We start from the raw sequence: 20,715 nt of genomic DNA on the forward strand, positions 1-20,715 counted from the left end.
TGGGATTAAAGGCGTGCGTGGTGGTGGCTTTCTGAGACTCCTTTCCCATCTTTGGAACAGGCTGGGTTATAGTGACACAGCTAGCTGAGCATGGGGACACAAAGAACAAAGATAGCCCGGTTTTTCTCAGTTCCCACCCCGAAGAATGAGAGGGGCCAGCTAGAAGTGGTCATACTTTCAGTCCACATTGACTTAGAAACTTTAATCATGTGTCAGTTGCTGTGAAATTCTGTGACAGGGTGAGCCACTATGCTATGGCGAAGTCATTGGAGAAGGGGTCATTTTTTGGCTTATTTGTGAAGGAGGTGTATTTTCCGGAGGGAAAAATAGTAAACAATAATCAAGTTAAGACAGAAAATGAAAAAAGTGCTGAGGAAAAAGTCGGTAATGTTAACAGAACACTTGGGGAACAGTAAATTCCTTGGTGTGCTCAGAAGTGGGTTCTGTGGAATCAGAGAGAGTTCTGGAAGGTGGGAATGGCAAAGGGCTGTGAGTTGAGTCTGAAAATTTGCATAATGAATGTGATATTTCAGAACCCAAGTGTACAAAAAAAAAAAACCCGTTTCATTTTATAACATAATTTAAATTCTGAGTGCCTCTTTATCTAAAGTGGCAATTGTTTAGGATAGCTTAGATATTTTAGTGTGGCTTTTACCTGAGACCAGCATATCTGTGTTTTGTAGACTGATGGGGATTGAACCAAGGCTTAGCACATGGGTGGTCTCTATCATTGAGGTACACTCCAGCCCACAACATAACTGCAGATGAGAGGGCCAAATGATGTTTGGCACCATCCACACAGGAATTGACTCAAACTTTTTTGTTCCCCTCCCTTGTGAGCACTAGAATCTGAATTTCCCCAGGTCCAAGGAGGCTCTGGGTGCTATCCTGTGGATGTCTTCTCAATACACTATGTAACCATTCCATTTCTGAGGTCTCACTCTGGGGTCTGCATAGGTAGCCAGATACTGGCTTCTCTTTCCTGGATATTCTGTGTCTGTTCTTTTTGTTTGTTTGTTTGTTTTGGGTTTTTGGACAGGGTTTCTCTGTAGCTTTGGAGCCTGCCCTGGAACTAGCTCTTGGAGACCAGGCTGACCTTGAACTCACAAAGATCCACCTGCCTCTGCCTCCCGAGTGCTGGGATTAAAGGCATGCGCCACCACTGCCTGGTAGAAGTTTCTTTATGGTACAGGATTGTTTTGGCTATCCTGGCTTTTTTGCTTTTCCATATGAAGTTGAGTACCATTCTTTCGAGGTCTGTAAAGAATTTTGCTGGGATTTTGATGGGCATTACGTTGAATCTGTAGATTGCTTTTGGTAAGCTCACCATTTTTACTATGTTAACTCTACCTACCCAAGAGCATGAGAGATTGTTGCACTTTCTGGTGTCTTCTTCAATTTCTTCAAAGATTTAAAGTTCTTGTCATACAAGTCTTTCACTTGTTTGGTTAGAGTTACTCAGAAATATTTTATGGTCTTTGTGGATATTGTGAAGGGTGATATTTCTCTGATTTCTTTTTCAGCCCATTTATCATCTGTGTAAGGGGGAGGTACTGATTTTTTGAGTTAATCTTGTATCCTGCTACATTACTGAAAGTGTTTATGAGTTGTAGAGGTTCCTTGGTAGAATTGTTGGGGTTGCTTATGTAAACTATTTTATCACAGTTTATTTCTGTATGCTGGGTTTTAATGGGATCCAAAGAAACATCAAGTGTTTGTGTTTGTTTTGTGTCATTCCAGTTCAATACAACGCTTCAGACATTCTTAGCGGCCTGGAGGATGAGATGACCACGTAAGTATACATTATCCTTATTGCTATTACTCTTTTCTGCATTGCTATAGTTACGGTAATGTAGTTATAGTTTGCATTATAATAGTATGATTAGAAGTTTTGAGACTATTAGTTTTCTTGGAAGATCCATTAGAGATATTTTTTAAAGCAAAGTGTTTATATCATAAAATGTTCTAAGTTAAGTTCGAACTTCAATTAGACTTACGTATGTACTTGCAAAGATGAAATAGCATATGCAGGGGAATTAGAGGAGTGGAAAGCCCCTTAGCTATATTTGAATTCACAATAATTGTTTTCAATCGTTCCCTAGTAAGTAGTTTGTTTCCTGGCTATTTCCAGTCATGATATAATGATAAGTAAGATAAGTAAACAGAAATCCTTTAAACTCATGCTAAATAGGAAAAAACAACATCCCAGAAGAAATAGTCACTCTGGCCTTAAATGACATGGGCAGACTTTTTATTTTGTTAATGATTTATGTACATTGACATTTATTCTGTGGGCTAGCTTGTAACAGATGTACAAAGGTATGTGTTGGTGAATCAGATGGTAATGGCTCTGTACTTCACTATGACTTCTCTGATAGTTGTAAAGAAAGTCGAGATACAATAACATTTGGAAAGATGAAAATGAAATATTTATAAATATTTACTATAATGAAGCATATTTTTAATATGGGGAAAGTCTACTCTCTTAAATAGTAAAATTTACTAGTCTTAAAATGCATTACAGTAAAGCACTTCAGTATTTCATCATGTATAAGTTCTATTTGTTAAATGGAACTTGCTTTGAACTCTTTCTTGCATTATCATTTACACAGTAATTAATTATACAGTTATCTATTAACTAAAATTTAATGTTCCAATAACATCTTTAATAAGTATAGTTTATAAGATGCAGCTTGAATGATGACTTGCTTAACAACATTCTGATAGGTTGCTCTTGAGGTTATGAACATAACATAAAAGGCTAGTTGTGTGTTATACATCTATTTTTAAACCTAGTACTTAATATAAGCATTCTTATTCAAAGATGGCAAGTAAAGAACATTTTAAAATATGCCAAATGGCATCCTTTAATTAATTTTAGGATATTTGCTTTGAAAGAGGTGTGGTTTGATGGTAGAGCATTTTCCTAGCATGGATGAGACGTGAGGTTCCATCACAAGCACCAGAAAAACAATCATAAGACACAGCGTTTCTATTTAACCTACATTCAGAGTGCTTAGTGAAGCCATGGGATCTTTAGCTATAGAAACACAGCAAGAAAACTCTTGCTCAGCTTTTCTAGAAGACGTGGTTAAATGTTTCAACTGGGAGGGAAGCCATTTGATTTATTGAACATTTTAGATTAGCTCTCAATAGCCAGTGGATTAGATAACACGGGAACACTATCAATTTTATTTGTCAGTCATCTTCCAAGCTCTGCTAAACTAATAGTTCAAAAGAGCAGGAGACCATCTCCACCTCTTGATTCCTCTTTCTAACAAGTCCATCACATCTTTCCCTCTCCCATGGTGCAGAGACCATCCTAAAGGCTTCATCAGTTGCTACTGATGTAATAAAAGCAGACAGGACTCCAACTGTTCATGTTAACTTATGTGCCTGTGCACTGACGATCTTTCAAAATCACTGGCATCCTCCGAGTAGTTACTGTGCACCAGACCTGGCCAGAGTACGTTTCAGACACACTGTATTTCTTCTATTTTTTTCATAATATAATGGAAGCTGGAGTTATTAAGCAGCCAGCCTAAGTTTACATTGTAGTTCAGTGAAGAGGTGGGATTTTCCCCAGTGCAGCGACAACTGTTAACCATTCCTCTACATTAGTACAGATGTAGTCAGATGCTGACATGGCAGCTCTGCTCCTTACCACCCCTTCCTGTCTGTTAAGGACGGTGGGATCCCCAGAGAGCTGAAGAAGTAAGGCTCAGCTGTGTTCAGAGGGAAGGACCGGTCAGAACCGGCACCACGGTGTTCTTGTTTTTCAGGTACGCCTACTATTACACGGGGATCGGTGCTGGCGTGCTCATAGTTGCCTACATTCAGGTTTCATTTTGGTGCTTGGCGGCTGGAAGACAAATACACAAAATTAGACAGAAGTTTTTCCACGCGATAATGAGTCAGGAGATAGGCTGGTTTGACGTGCATGACGTTGGGGAGCTCAACACCCGGCTCACAGAGTGAGTATCTAGTTTTCTGCTGAAGTCAGATACACTTTTGTTCTCCATGCTGTGAAGTAGATACCACCACCCTGTTAGAAGTGTCAGTGTGTCAGTGAGCAGAGTAAAGCCTTGTGAGCAGTACCTGTGTCTTCCACAGCTTCTTGTTCCCAGTGCACTGGCAGAGATGGAGGGCGGAGCTGCTGCTTGCCTGGCACTCAGTGAGGGACCAGACTGGCAGAGTCAAATGCAGAGTGAACAGAGCAATGATTGCAGGGAGCAGCAGTGTGGCCTGTCCAGCCCCATTGAGTACCATCCTGCTTGGGCTCCATGGTGAGCAGAGCAGTGGTTGCAGGGAGCAGCAGTGTGGTCTGTCCAGCCCCACTGAGTACCATCCTGCTGGGTCTCCATGGTGTCCTTGGAAGACATTGGAAAGAAGGAGGGAGCTCCTGTCCAGTTAGCCTCTGCTTCACAGAAGACACAATGAACTGAACGATACACATATCTCTGAGCAGTTTGAAATCTCACAGTGAATTGTTCTAGACATCCCATGTCTATATTCTGAGGTCACGTTGGGCACAAAATACTGTTAAGGACAAACCTCCCACTGGAAATGACAGCTTTCCTTCATCACGGCTCCCCAGATGTATTTGCCCAGGGCCAGGCAAATACAAAGATCCTAGGCACAAGTTAATGTGGTCCTTCCCAACAAAACAACACTAGTCTCAGTAGAAAAATCCCGTGTTTGCAGTTCTGACATTACTTGTAACACAATCTTTCTTCTTTTAGTGATGTCTCCAAAATTAATGAAGGCATTGGTGACAAAATTGGAATGTTCTTTCAGGCAATGGCCACATTTTTTGGTGGTTTTATAATAGGCTTTACTCGTGGCTGGAAGTTAACTCTTGTGATTTTGGCCATTAGCCCTGTTCTTGGATTGTCAGCTGGCATCTGGGCAAAGGTAGGTGAAGTCTGTGAGTCCAGGTTTTAAGCTCTTTCCCATGATTCTTGGGAGAATCTTTGAACCATAATAACCATGGCTGTGAATTTTATATGTGATTTTTCACTTTCTGTTAAAGCATCAGTAGGCTAAGCTGAGATAACCCCATAGTGCTTCATGCTGCCCTTGGCCATGAGAATATTTGTAAAAAGAAATGAAAAAAAGGGAAGGAAATTTTAAACTTATCCTTGACCTTCATGGGAAAAGATGTGACCCCATAAAGTCTGTAAACATCAATCTTGGTTTCTTTTCTATTGCTATGAAGAGACACTATGACCAAAGGAACTTATATAAGGAAGAGTTGGGGGGCTTTCTTACAGTTTCTGAGGGTTAGTCCATCACCGTCATGGCGGAGTACCTGGCAGTGGTCAGGTAGGCATGGCTGGAGCTGGAGCTGGAGCTGAGGGTTCCATGTTTATCTGCAAACACAAGGCAGAGTGGGGTGTGGAGCCCTAATTGGGAATGGCATGGTTTGTTTAAACCTCAAAATCTACCCCCAGTGACGCATCTCCTCCAACAAGAACACCCTTTCTAACCCTTCCCAAACAGTTCCATCAACCGGGTACCATGTATTCAAATATATGAGCCCATTAGGGTCATTCTCAGTTAAACCACCACCATAATGAAGTATCATAGTGCCATTTTCTTCAGAAAATAGAGGTTCAAATTCAGGAAAGACTAAATGCCTCATTCAGTTTTCAGTTTTAGTATTTTGTATGTATATAGATTTGTTTATTCTATAAACGGATTTTATTTTTTTGTCATAGGTACAAATGATTCTGTATACATATGCGTATGTGTGAATATATATTTAAATACATATATATTTAAATCCATTGCAGTACAACTAGTTGATGGAAGTACTGTCCAGCCAAGGACACATTTAAATCTGTAGCCTCTAGTTATCTCTTTCCATCATGGAGACACAGACGTTCTCTTCACTCCATCCACATGCCGCTCATAATTTTGCGATTAATCTCCCATGTCTAGGTCAGCATGTAATTTATTTTATGAAATCATTTGATGTAAGTGTAGCTATGTAGTGGAGAGATTGGCCCAGTATTTAGATTTTCATGAGGTTACATGTAATAAAAATTAAAAGAAATGAAAATCCAACCAAAATGAAGCCTTACACATAGTAAGTCAGGCTGTAACTGGTGAGAAGTTTTTGGATCACCCCTTTCTAACAGGTGCTGCTTTATTATTGCAAACAGTAGCTTCCTTTATTAGGCATTTTCTAGATTCACCAGATACAGCCGAAGCACAGGCATTAGCTCATTTAGCAGACAGAGTAACTGAAGTCCTGAATGCTGCTGATTTGCTACTCGGGAACACGATGGAAACGGTGTTACCGATGGTTATCAGCCGAAAGCTGGCAGAGCTGCTTGTCTTAATTGATTTTTCTGTTTAGTAGAACATTGATCAAATTAGGTGCAAATTCTTCACAACAGAACTTAATGAAAAACTAAAGTATATTGATATCTACTCTAAGTTGGGAAAGCAGACCATTACTTAGTTTTTTAATAATTAATCTTGCATTGCTTCTGATACTACTTATTTAATAAAGGGAGCCCTTGGTTATCTGTTGAGACTTTTATCTTAATCTATGCTCTTTGAAAATCGTTTGATATCATTTTCTGCATTTTTTTAATCTTAGGTTTTGACCATATTAAAAAGTATATGTGTCCTGCTTCCCTAATATGGACAAAATGTATAGAATGTGATAGGCCCCTGTCATGCCCTCAACCAGGAAATGCACACAAATACCCCCCCCCACACACACTTTACTGATCCACACACTGAAGTAAATAAGATATTGGAATTATCAGAGTATAATTTTAAAATAACTACCATAAAAATGTTTTATTTGTTTAAATTCCTTTAAGGCAGCAGCCAAAACTCACCAGCTAAAAAATAGGAAAATATTTAAAAGATAAAAAGCAACATTAGTGAACTGAGAGAGATAACAGCAAAAAGAGTTATGCTGTAGAATAAGTTGAGTCTATGCAAATGGAAATGATAGAGTAGAGTATAGAATATTTAGAATAAGTGAATCTGAAAGACAGAAAGTGAAGAGAGCCTCAGGGTCATGTGAGACATATTCATATCATCTCCATGAGTCTCACAAGAAAAGGAAAAGCGTAGAGCTTTAGGAAGAATTGCAGACACAGTGACTGACAAACACAATAATCAGATGCAAGAAATTAATCTGATCCTAAGCAGGATAAAATCAAAGAAATTCATAACAGACTATATCAAAACTAAAAGTTATCTTACAATAAAATCAAAAGGAATAAGAAAGTTTTTTGATAAATCAAAGAAGGAAAAAATAATCCTGCATTGGGGAATTTGACTGATAGCAAGGTAAATGCAGCTGTATATAAAAATAATTATGTAGCCGGGCGGTGGTGGCGCACGCCTTTAATCCCAGCACTCGGGAGGCAGAGGCAAGTGGATCTCTGGGAGTTCGAGGCCAGCCTGGTCTAGAAGAGCTAGTTCCAGGACAGGCACCAAAACTACAGAGAAACCCTGTCTCGAAAAAAAAAAAATTATGTATTATGACCACATGAGATTTATTTCAGCTATGTAATAATGATATGGCACTTGAAAATCTATGTAATCTGCCCTACTGTATGCTAAAGAAAATAAGTGATCATATCATCTAACAGAGCATTTGACATTATCTAGCACTCCCTGATGTTAACTCTCAGCAGGTAAGAATAGAAGAATGTCACTTAAGTCCTATAGAGGCCACTTAGGCAACCCCCATAGATACCTGAATGGTAAAAAGACATCTTCGCCACCAGATTGGGAATAAAACAAGGGAATCTATTCTGACTTCTTTTTCATTGAAGCCCTGGAACTCTAGCTGCTGTTGTCAGGCAAGAGAAGTAAAAAGACATATAGATTGCTGAGGAAGAAATAAAACTATGGATAACACGATTTTCCATAGAATTCCAAGGAGTCTACAAAGTAACCTACGTAAAAACTGTATAGAAAGGTCACAGAATACCATATCAACTGCATTTTTTTCACAGATAGTGATGAATGTGTAGAAATTAATGCTGAAATAATACCTTTCGCAATCATTCTGATATAATATAAAACTTAGGTAATTTCTTGAAAATATAAGATCTGCATCGTGACCTGGGCAGTGATGGTGGTACACACCCTTAATCCCAGCGCTCAGAAGGCAGACGTGGGAAGATCTCTGTGAATTTGAGGGCGGCCTGGTCTGCTAGTTTCAGGACAGCGATGGCTTAGGGCTTCTATGCAAAAACCTGGTCACAAAAAACAAAAAAGGATCTGCATACTGAAAATTATTAAATGTTGATAGGAAATCAAGGATGACTGAACAAAGAGACACAGTGCAGTCATGATTTAAAACTCAGTGTAAAAAAGTTATCAGTTTTTTCTAAACCAACTTAGAAGTTGGCAATTTCTATAAATTTCATTAAGGACTTTTGTAGCCATATGCAAGTGAGTGTATCATAAAAATTACAAGTAAATTCACGGGCACTAAAAGAGATAAAATGACATTGACAAGGATAAAGTTGCAGAAAGAAGTCCACCCGATATTGCAAATTACTCTGTCATTACTAAAATCAATGGAAGACTAGACAAGCAGATCATAGAACATAGGAAACCAAGAAACAGACCTGTGTAAATATCCAGCTAATTTTGCTTCCTGATGCTTAGGATTGAGTACAGGGATTAACACAAGCTATGCAAGTGCTTTACCAGTGAGCTACACCCGCATGCCCAAGCCTCTGAGATCATATGTGTATTGTAGGAGGCAATGTATATATTATGCTCTATATAAACATCGTATGTATTATATATAGACAGAGACAGAGAAGGGGGTATCAGATGGAAAGTTGCTAAGCATCATTAAACCACAATGACGTATCATTGAACTTATCCCAGAGTGGCTGAAACAGAAATGTGAAATGTCAAATGCCGGATCTCTCAAAGAGTTGTGGCACAACTTTAAAAGCTAATCTTGCTATTGTTTAAGACTTTAAAAAAATGTGTATAAGTGCTTTACTTGCATGTGTGTCTCAGTCCTGTTGCTGTGAAGAGACACATGACCACAGCAACTCTTTTAAAAGCAGACATTTAATTGGGGCTGCCCTGTGGATTCAAAGGTTTAGTCTATTATAGTCATTGCAGGAAGCATGGTGACCTGCAGGGAGACATGGTGCAGGACAAGGCACCGAGCTCTGCATCTGGATTAGCAGGCAGCAGGAAGAGAGAGACACTGGGACTGACTTTGAACCCTCAAAGCCCATCCCCATTAACACACTTCCTCCAACAAGGCCACACCTCCTAAAGTGCCACGCCCTATGGCCCAAACCACCACAAGGTAAATACACCATGTCTGATACCGGCAGAGGCCAGAAAAGGGTGCCAAAGTCTTTGGAGCTAGAGTTACAGTTAGTTGTGAGCTACCTGGTGTGGATGCTAGAAATCTACCTCGGGCCTCTGAAAGAACAGTACATATTCTTAACCATGGAGCGTTCCCTCAGCTCCTCAACTGTTTGTTACAAAACCAAACACGCAGCTATCGTTTGACCTAGCAACCACACTCCCACACATTTATCTGCAAGGAAAGGAAGTGATGCTTTTTTCCTTTTAAATTTTTTTATGATTTATTTATCTTTATGTGCATTGGTGTGAAGGTGTCAGATCTCCTGGAACTGGATTTTCAGACAGTTGTAAGCTGCCATGTGGTTGCTGGGAATTGAACCCTGGTCCTCTGGAAGAGCAGTCAGTGCTCTTAACCACTAAGCCATTTCTCCAGCCCCGTGATGCTGACATGAAAACCTAGACATTGTAGTTTATAGCTACTATATTCATATTAACCCTGTCTGGAAAAAATGTCCAGATTTCCTTCAACAGATGAGTTAGACAAACAGTGCATGTACCACCCAACAAAGTATTGCTGATACATGCAGCAAGCTGTGTAGTCCAGAGAATTATGTCACGTGAGTTAATCCTAGCCCCAAGAGTAACATACTATTTGATTGCATTTATAGAACATTCTTTTTGTTGTTGGTTTTTTTTTTTTTTTTTTTTTTTGAGACATGGTTTTTCTTGACATGGTTATCCTGGAACTCCCTCTGTAAACCAGGCTAGTCTTAAACTCAGAGGTTTGCCTGTCTCTGCCTCCGGAGTTTGTGGATTTAAGGCACATACCACCTACAGCATTCTTAAATGATGTAAAGATGACCACAGATTAGTGGATTCTGTAAATTAGAGATGTTAGGAAGAGGAGAGGAAGGACAGAGGTGGTGGGGGCTATAAAAAAGCAGCTTGACTTAAATGACAGTCACTCTGATTTATATAGGTCACAATGTTTCCTGGGAATAAACTCACATGTGTATAAATTGGTTAGAGTGAATAATTTTGAAGTATTAGTGTTAAATTCCTAGTTGTGGCTGGGCAGTGGTGGCTCACACCTTTAATCCCAGCACTTGAGAGGCAGAGATAAGCAGATCTCCATGAGTTTGAGGCCAGCCTAGTCTACAGAGCAAGTTCCGGGGCAAGCTCAAAAGCTACAGAGAAACTCTGTCTCAAAAAAAAAAAAAAAAAAAAAAATTGGTTGTAATAGTATTCCTGTAATTTTCAAAATGTTACTATTGGGGACTGGATAGAGGACATATGTAATGTCAATCAACGTATTGCTTTCTACTTATGTGACCGCATAAGTATCTCAGAGTCATTAAAGAGCCCAAGGTATTTGTAAAACAGTAAAACAAAAGCGTACATTGAGAAATGGAAATACTGGATTTAAATGTGGTCAGAGCACCTGTAATAGTTTAAAATATTGTTTCTGATGTATTAAATTGAATATAAAATTACCTATATTAGACGCCTTTTAACTTTCCATTGCTTTATGTTAGAAGTTATTTGAAGGTGGATTTTTGTATCCCTGAGAAAAGATTAAAAGTTTTCTGACTTTTATTGAAAGTAGATTTTCTCCTCACTTAATATCTTGATTACAGTTTTTCCTCCTTCGACTCCTCCAAGCTTCTCCCCACCTACCCTCCCATCTGGATCTTTTCTGACTGTCATTAGGAAACAAACAAGCTTCCAAGGGATAATAATAAAATAGATTAAGATAAAATCTAACACATTGGAATTGGACAAAGCAGACAAACAGAAGACGTGCCCAAGAGAAGGCACAAGAAACAGAAACCCACTTGTTCACAGATTCAGGATTCCCATAAAAACACTAAACTGGAAGCCATCATATATATGCAAAGGACCTGGCGCAGTCTTGGGCCAGCGCTGTGGATGCTGCTTTAGTCTCTGTGAGTTCACATCAGCTTTGGTCACGCTGGTTCAGAGGGTCTTGTTCTCCTGGTGCGCTCCATCCCCTCTGTCTCCTAAACTCTTTTTGCCTCCTCTTCCATGGGTTTCCCCAAGAAAATGTTTTCTTTTCTTAACAGCTATGATCTCTTATGAGGAAAAAAATTTATACTAATTTTTTTCATATTCATGTCTCCATATAATTAAGGAAGGGCATAGGTGGAAAAAGATTTCTTGAATCGAGAAATATTTTGGAAAGATTAATAAATTAAAATAGCTCAATTTAATGCCTAATTCAAAAATATTACTAATGCTGTTGGTGATGGCCTCCGCTGTGAGTGCCACAGGGAGTAAGGAGAAAGGGAGAAGCATCCCTTAAGCATGTCATGTGAGCCCATGCATTTTGCAACCCTGCTTGCTCAGGGTCAGTTCTCACCAGCCTACCTCGGATCCAGAACTTCCAAAGATTCAGTAGTGTGGGGCAGCCCTAACGGGATGGCTTTGGGACATCTTTGAGGTCTGGATAACCAGGGGGATTTGTTTCAGGCAGCAATGAAGACTGATACCTTCGGGATAATATCTACATATAGACATTATTGCTAAACGTCCGTTTCCCTTCATCACCCTGCTCCTGTGTCTATGGTTGCTCCTCTTGTTTCAACACACAAGAAAAGAAGAAATGCACTATGAAAATAAAAAGGCTTTGAGTCTTTTACCAACAAGAAAGAATCGATTCCTATTACTTAAATAGTGAGAATAGATTGCATACTGAAAGGGTGTAATGCTGTGAAGTCAGAACTTTGTGAAGTAGTGTGCACAATACTTATTTAGATGGCTGATAACTTTGTCATTCCTGTGCAGATGGTAAGCTTGGTCCTTTCCCCATACAAACTGATCCAGCTGTCGTAATAGTTCAGATGTTAATCCAAGCTTTGACTACATGCACTCAGACTTGAATCCTGGACATTCCGCTCACTACCTAGTTCCTTACCTGTCAAGTTTCCATTTCCTTCTATATAAGCTAGGAAAACCCATTTCCCTTTATAATTGCAAAGACTAAATGAGATCCTATGTGTTTATAAGTGCTCAGGAATCATACAGACAGATCAAAGAGCATCGTTCAAACAAAACAAAACAAAACAAACAAACAAAACCAAAAACAAAGAAAAAAACGTTCCTGGTAGGTGAGAATATGCTCTTTTTCCAGGCATCACCAGCAGAGGAAACTGTAGTTTGGTCCTCTACATTCTTCTAGTCTCCCACCCTAACACTTCTGAAACAGAAGAGTTTCTGGGAATACTGTATGTCCTAGCCATAAAACCATTTTCTATAATGGCTTATGATTATATTGTGGTACATGGTAAATATTTTCTTTTCTGAAATTTAACATCTCCCAAAGTTCCAATTGTTGCTTTGATGATTAACCATGAAATACTCATAGGAAATCTTGTGGTTCATCTAATTTGTTTTATATCTTCATTGTCAAAAAAAAAATAATGGAAGAAAAAGGAACTTGGGATATCTTAATGGTGATACACGCACACACACACACACACACACACATATGCACTAATAGAATATCATGGCCAAAGACAACTGAAAGATTTTAATTATTCACAAGTATTAATATTCAACCAGCATTGTTTATTTATAACTGTTAATTTTTTAATAATCTGATGTTGCATTTTTAAACAGATATTATCTTCATTTACTGATAAAGAGCTTCAAGCATATGCGAAAGCAGGAGCAGTTGCCGAAGAAGTCTTAGCGGCCATCAGAACTGTGATTGCATTTGGAGGACAAAAGAAAGAACTTGAAAGGTTTGAAGTTTTTTTCAAGTTGATAGAAATATTAATTTTATGATTCCACATGTCATTTAGGATGGCAGTGTTAAATATGATATTTTTCTTATTTTTTTTAAAAAGAGTCTCTAGAATTTTTTTTATTTTATTTATTTATGTTTTAATTTTATGTGCATTGGGTGTATTGCCTACATGTATATCTGTGCGAGGGTGTCTGATCCCCGGGAACTAGAGTTATAGACAATTGTGAGCTGCCATGTGGATGCTGTAAATTGAACCCCAGGTCCTCTGGAAGAGCTGCCATGATTCTTAATTATTGAGCCATCTCTCCAGCCTCATCATTTTCTTAACTCAATATATATATAATTTTATGATGTCATATATATAATGGCATCAGTAAAATTCTGGAAAACTCACCATTGTACTTGTATTCTTCTTATAGCTTCTATTCAAAGGATATTCTAACATTTTCTAGATGGTTATTGCCATAAAATAATTTCCTAAGGCTGAAATGTGTTTTATGTCTCTGATGATCATTATTTGTCCCATTATACTAAACCTGGAGTCTCTTAAGAGTAAATGAGTGTTTCCGGGCACTTGTGGCACCCACAACCAAGGGCATGGGCTTGTCCTAAGGTGTGAATCTGAGGAGTTTATACATCTGTTCCTCTGTCTGGACGGGTCCTGGTGAGGAGATGAGAACATTCAAAGGGTGGGGTCACAGACAGCAGTGGATGTTAACCTGACCTAGAGGTAGGGACAAGGCGGCGATGGGAAGCTCTGGGAGTTGGAATTGAACTCAGAATTAGAACTGACAAGATTTTGTAATCTTTTTAAATTTTACATTTCAATTCATTCGCTGTGGGGTGCGCATGTCAGAGTGAGCTGGTATGTGCTTGAACACACACACGGGTGCACACCAGAGTCACAGGACAGCTTGCAGGAGCTGCTTCTCTCCTTCCACCGTGGGGTTGCATGAGTCAAACTCAGGTTGGCAAGTTTGTAGGCAACAGCCATCCTGCTGTCCACCGATTATTATTAAACCAAACATACATATCTTTAGATTATCTTTCTAGTTCAGCATCAGTCTTTGTCTGACTTTCTCTTCAAAATAGCTGGTGATGAGGAATTTACCTCTTTTGTAATAAAAGTTTAACTATAATTGTGAAGGCCTTTAATTCAGTAGGACAGTGTTGTTCTCAAAAAGTGCTTTCTTTCTGGGTGTGGTGGCCTGTGCCTATCACCCTAGCACTTGGGGAGTTGAGACAAGAAGACCCCGAGTTCCAGGTCACCCTGAGCCTGTAAATAAGACCTTGACAAAGAATGCTCCCACACCCAAAATTTGTTTGCATGTTTTTTCCTCACTTGTGTCTTATAAATATTTTTCCATTGGTACTGATTTGTTTGCTTAACCAAAAGTGCTACTTGAGCAATTATATAAATAACTACTTGCATAATTAACACCTTTCTTCGTGATAATTGAGAATGTTTTCTAGGCACTGTTTTGTTAATTACATATTCATTTTTAATTATCATTTCCCTGCTAGAGCCTCTAATGAATGGATGATTTTTATGCCTGGCTTCACATCAGTGACATGTTCATGTACAAGCTAATCTTTAAAAAGACCCATGTAAACGCAGTAATGCTTGTTTATTTCCTCTTCTATCCCTTTATTTCCATTTATCTGTATCTATCTGGTATTTGTATTTATCTGGTATCTGTATGTATTCCCTAAATCGCAGCATTAAGAAGAAGGAGAACCACTGTCTTAAGGTATTCTCTAAGATTTGCTCCATAAATAGGTTACAGAGCTATTGACGGGCTTTTTTTCTGTCTTTGATGCATGTTATAGCCTACCATCCTACGTTTCCTTACACAACAGGGGACATTCATAGGAAGGATGCATAAGCAATATGTGCAAAGTATAAAAGATGAGGCTGCTCGTAAAAAGAACAAATTAATAGGTCAACGGTTTTAAAACAGCTGTGGGGGAAGAAAATTTCTATAGGTTATTTAAATGCAAAAATAGTGTAGAGCTTTAATAGCCCTTACGTGTGTTATCCTGTGATCGATCATTTCAATAATTCTAGAAGGAGACAATTTAGGAAGCAATCTGTCCAAAAGCTTCCCAAAATTGTAGAGACTTAAATGATCTTCTTGTGTTTAGGATTTTCTAACATTCAATCCCTTCTATTAATTAATTTTTAAAAATTTATATTTTGAATGAAAAATAATTGCTTTTTGTGTCTTCTCTCTTATTTATGAAATAATACACATTCTAGAAGCTAGCTAAACATCGCTTCACTGGTTGCACTGTTTCTAAGGCTTACATAAAAAGAACTTTTAGGCTAGGCAGTGGTGATGCACACTTTGAATCCCAGTACTCTGGAGGCAGAGGCAGAGGCAGGTGAATCTCTGTGAGTTCCAGGACAGTCTGGTCTACAGAGTGAGTTCCAGGACAGCCAAGGCTACACTGAGAAACTCTGTCTCTAAAAACCAAGGAAAAGCCAGGCGGTGGTGGCGCACGCCTTTAATCCCAGCACTTGGGAGGCAGAGGCAGGCGGATCTCTGTGAGTTCGAGACCAGCCTGGTCTACAAGAGCTAGTTCCAGGACAGGCTCCAAAACCACAGAGAAACCCTGTCTCGAAAAACCAAAAAAAACAAAAAAACAAAAAACAAACAAACAAAAAAAACAAATAAAAACCAAGGAAAGAAAGACAGAAGGAAGGAAGGAACTTTTAGAAGATTTCCACAAGAAAAATACTCTCTACACACCCCAATATCACTTTCTACAAGAAGAGGATAAAATAGGAATGACATATCATAATGTCAGTACATGGAGAAAATACATGTGTCCTATAGGGTTGGGCACATTCCAACTGACCAATAGCAATCATGTTACACCAACATATTTCCATAAGGTTTATAAGTCTACATAATTACTTCCCTTCTTTCTGCCAGGTACAATAACAATTTAGAAGAAGCTAAAAAGCTTGGGATAAAGAAAGCTATCACAGCCAACATTTCCATAGGCGCAGCTTTCCTTCTTATCTACGCATCATATGCTCTGGCATTCTGGTACGGGACTTCCTTGGTCATCTCGAAAGAATATTCCATTGGACAAGTGCTCACTGTAAGTTACACATGAATCAAAAGAGACGTTCTAATGTAACTGAGTGGTATTGAAAAAAGTATACTTTGAATAAGTGTTAAATGCTAGAGATATGCATTATTAGGTTAAAGAGTTGAAAGAAAAGTAAATGCACCAATTTTGCCTGTAGATCTGTTGTACAATTTCTACTATGGCCTAAATATTAACCTTAGTGCCATTTCCATCTGGAGTTCCAGATATCCTACATAGCAATGTAGGCTTTGGAATTGCAACCCCTAAATATCAACATTACCAACTTCTGCAGCTTGAATTTTCATTTGATGAAATTTTTTTCTTTGTATCAAACTTGCTACTAAAGTTTTTTACCTTTTCACTATTCACACATAGAAAAGTATAGGTTGAATTTATACTCAAACTCTATTAGAGTTCTAAATCCCATCAATTTGGCAAAATTAACCATCACAGTTCTACCCCTTGCCAACTTGATACCCAAATATATAATTTTTTAAGCCACAACATTCCCTCCCTTGCCTTTATAGGCTCAGAGCTGTCCCATATACAAAAGACATTCAGTCTGAAAGTCTCAATAGTCTTTGTTAGTCCCGGCAATATCTGTTCAAAAGTATAAATATAGTCTCTTCTGAGACTCAGGCAGTGTTTTATCTGAACCCCTATTACATCATATTTTAAGTTACATATTCCATATACATTGGCACAGAATAAATGTTCATATTCCAAAAGGGAAGCACGGAGACAGCAAGGAAAGATCACATGCCTGAACCCAAATAGAGAAAATACCAAAGCCCACATTGCTATGTGAGGCATCTGGGCCTTCTGATGAAATCATCTTGACTCCGAAGCCTTGGGTCATCCCATCCTTCCGGTTTCTTCTCTGTAGTGCTCATATCTCTTGCACCATCTCTGCCTAACAGTCTTACCTACCATCCTCAATGTCTTGGAGTCTCCATTTCAAGTCAGGCTTCACTTACAGCTTTACACATGATCTTTCAGGGCCTCCTTGCTAGGAATCCAAGCTTGCTCCACTTAGTGACGTTCTGAAACCTTCACGCCCCCTCAACCACTATTGTATCTACCCTGGGGATGATGCTATCAAGTCTGTTGCCAGTTCACGGTTTGCTCAGCACCCTTGGGCCACAGTTGCAGTCACTGACCTCCGCATACCTTTCAGGCTGCTTGTAGAGAAACACTCTCCTAGGAGGTTGGTTTCCAGCAGGGAACCCCTCACTGGCATTCTCCGTTTATGCTTTCTCCTTTCAAATGGATTGAAGCCTTCAGTGGGTAGGGTCTTCTAGGCGATTCTAGATTCTATCAAGCTGACAATCAGTATTAACCATCACAAATATTTTCTGCATTTTAGAATTAAAGACTTTACCCTTGACGTTATTTTATTTTAAGGTGTTGAAATTATTTGCAATCAAACTGAATATGTATCTTATTAGAAAATTCATTCTGTTTCTTTGTCTCAGGCTAACCACAAAGAGACAGAGTTAACGACAAACCATAATTCTTTGAATCCCTTAAAGTAGTTCCCATTCTTGGGATTCAGATATGTAACATGAATTTCATAGTTACTCCTTTTTTTTTTTTTTTTTTTTGTTTTTGTTCTTATTGTTGTTTGAACTGTGCTTTATATGTGAAGCTTTTTAGATATGGACAGATTTTACCAAGATAGTTTTTGTTTTGTTTGTGATACTGAACCTGGATAAACCTAAATTGCAATAAGATATAAACTGCTTAATTTTGATATAAAGAATCTGATTTTACTTTATTTTACTGAATATTGCCTAACATATGTTTGTACCACTGATCTGTAGCCCTGACTCTAGGAATAGTACTTTCAATTTCATATTCATGGAGTCTAAAGCTGTTTCACAAACAGCATTTAGAACAGAGACTGCAGAATTTGATATCAGACCCAATAGATTTCAAATTCCAACTACACTACCTACTAACTGTAAGGTTTGAGCAATCATTAACACTCTTCAAATCTCTGTTACGCCTTCTGCCAAATGTGTGACAGGAATCATGTGACCTGCTTGTTAGTGCTATAAAGAGTAACAAATACAGACTCACTTAGCAAAAGCCTCTTCCCTCCAAATTATTGAGCAAAAATAATTCCTGAATGATCTAGAAGTAATGGATGATGTTAGTTCCCACCATCTTCCAACAGAGGTAAATAATGCTAAGCCCTTACAGACAAATATTTTTATTAAAGTAACTCCAAAACTTGGGAGATGAGACCCCATAAAGAATCAGCCCTTGGCCTGTGCTTTGTAACCTACAGTCTTGTCACAGCCCATGTCATCTGATACGACTTGTGGAGAGAGCAAATAGTCTTTTCTGTTTTTGTCCATGAAACGGAAGACTGAATTTTGCGAGAGAATGCCCTGCAGATGTGTAACTGGTAATACTAACGCAGGGTGGGCACCTTGGTCTCTTCGCTTGCTCTTCAGTGTTGGTTTCCGTTTCACAGCCCTTATGACCTAAATAAAAATTGTTAGTCATTGAAAAAGTAGAAAAATGCTTTATTTTAATACTCAGATAGAGCTTGTATGTTGCTGCCTCACTGAAAAGGTAAGATTAATTCTGCATTGTAGGCTAAATGAAATTATGGAAAGTTTAAAAAACTTTTTCACATTGTCAATGTTTATATTTTTCAGTTGAAAATATGTATTATCTTTCAGGAATATAGTGTGAGGTTTTGACATGTATACAATGTGAAGTGATCACACGAAGCTAAATAATCTCAGTTTCTTCACTTCACATTTTGGTGGTGATATATTTGAAATTTACAATGATGAAATTTTAAGATTTTTCTTAACACCTGGTATTCTTAGGTTGCGTTGACATTTAGAAGTGGAATTAGCTGTACTGGAGGAGAGAGGAAATGGGAGAGGACTGTGGCAAACAAAGTGACAGGATGGTTTTTCTTCACACGTTCAGGTCTTCTTTTCGGTATTAATTGGGGCGTTCAGCATTGGCCAGGCATCTCCGAACATTGAGGCCTTTGCCAGCGCAAGAGGAGCTGCCTATGAAGTCTTCAAGATTATTGACAATGTGAGTCTGGCCTGCCGGCTTAGCCTGCTAATAAAGGAGTTTCCAGTTGAGATAGTTTCTCTATCACTTTATCTTAGCTAATCAAAAAGTTCTTTATGAAGCCATTACTGTCACTCAGTGATCTCCGCCAATGTTTCCATCTCTACAGAAACCCAGTATTGACAGCTTCTCAGCAAATGGGCACAAACCAGACAACATTAAAGGAAATTTGGAGTTCAGAAATATTCATTTCAGTTATCCGTCTCGAAAAGAAGTTCAGGTATGGTGACGGTTTTCTGTTGCGTGATAAGTTCTTAATAGTTTCTAAACGGTTGTAGAGAAAAGCATATCTGTAAAATCTGCATGCTACCAAATTGAAATGCCAGCAAATAGAATCTACGTGCATCTCTGCCTGGGAATTGCCCTAACATTAGCTTCTCTCCTGTCTTGGCAGATCTTGAAGGGCCTCAACCTGAAGGTGCAGAGCGGACAGACCGTGGCCCTGGTCGGCAACAGTGGCTGTGGGAAGAGCACCACTGTCCAGCTGCTGCAGAGGCTCTACGACCCCACAGAGGGCGTGGTGAGTGGTGGTGCAGCCAGCAGCGCTACCCTTGCCCATCCTTCTGACTCCGTGGTTCTAAAGTGTGACAACCACACATTCCGTTTCAGGTCAGTATCGACGGCCAGGACATCAGGACCATCAATGTGAGGTACCTGCGGGAAATCATTGGCGTGGTGAGTCAGGAACCTGTGTTGTTTGCCACCACGATCGCTGAAAACATTCGCTATGGCCGAGAGAACGTCACCATGGATGAGATCGAGAAAGCAGTCAAGGAAGCCAACGCCTATGACTTCATCATGAAACTGCCCCACGTGAGTTGTGCCTGCCCTCTGTCACCCCGGGGCTCATGTGAACTCAGGAAACTCCTGTTAGTTGGATGAACTTCCGTAGAGGGGAAGTCCAGTTTACTGTGGATTTTCCATCGCTCATCCTATGGACTAGTGGTGGATACAATGTTGCCAAGAACTGGACTGTGTTGCCGGCGAGGCTCCATTGATGATTACGTCCTAATTTGAAACGTGAACTGAGGTAGTTTATTGCTTTACTACATTTCCTGTTACTTTGTTTGTTTCTTTATCATTTTAATTGTAGAAATTTGACACCCTGGTTGGTGAGAGAGGGGCGCAGCTGAGTGGGGGACAGAAACAGAGAATCGCCATTGCTCGTGCCCTGGTCCGCAACCCCAAGATCCTCCTGCTGGATGAGGCGACTTCAGCCTTGGACACAGAAAGTGAAGCCGTGGTTCAGGCTGCTCTGGATAAGGTCGGTCAGCTATACTTAAAGGTTGAATTATAAGAATATTAGTATTTCATGTTCATTCTTCTTAATCTTGCCTTAGAACAGAAACTTTTGATAACTTCTATACCTGTTACTAAGGAAAAGCACCAGACTTCCTAAATCTTTTTGTTGTTTT

The 20,715-nt window shown here is 39.1% G+C and overlaps 1 protein-coding gene across 2 annotated transcripts in view; it reads left to right on the forward strand.

The window, feature by feature from the left end:
* The window catches only part of Abcb1 (ATP binding cassette subfamily B member 1), a 164,083-nt gene that overhangs the window by 109,788 nt on the left and 33,580 nt on the right, over positions 1-20,715 (forward strand). For both annotated transcript variants that reach the window (XM_057758772.1, XM_057758773.1), the window contains exons 5-14: positions 1,741-1,792; positions 3,783-3,974; positions 4,743-4,914; positions 12,964-13,088; positions 16,033-16,204; positions 19,148-19,261; positions 19,410-19,520; positions 19,695-19,820; positions 19,910-20,113; positions 20,394-20,564. In XM_057758772.1, the coding sequence (XP_057614755.1) occupies positions 1,741-1,792; positions 3,783-3,974; positions 4,743-4,914; positions 12,964-13,088; positions 16,033-16,204; positions 19,148-19,261; positions 19,410-19,520; positions 19,695-19,820; positions 19,910-20,113; positions 20,394-20,564 (1,439 nt within the window). The remainder of the gene's footprint in view (positions 1-1,740; positions 1,793-3,782; positions 3,975-4,742; positions 4,915-12,963; positions 13,089-16,032; positions 16,205-19,147; positions 19,262-19,409; positions 19,521-19,694; positions 19,821-19,909; positions 20,114-20,393; positions 20,565-20,715) is intronic.

This window comes from Chionomys nivalis, chromosome 26, assembly GCF_950005125.1.
Source record: "Chionomys nivalis chromosome 26, mChiNiv1.1, whole genome shotgun sequence".
Taxonomy (NCBI): Eukaryota; Metazoa; Chordata; class Mammalia; order Rodentia; family Cricetidae; genus Chionomys; species Chionomys nivalis.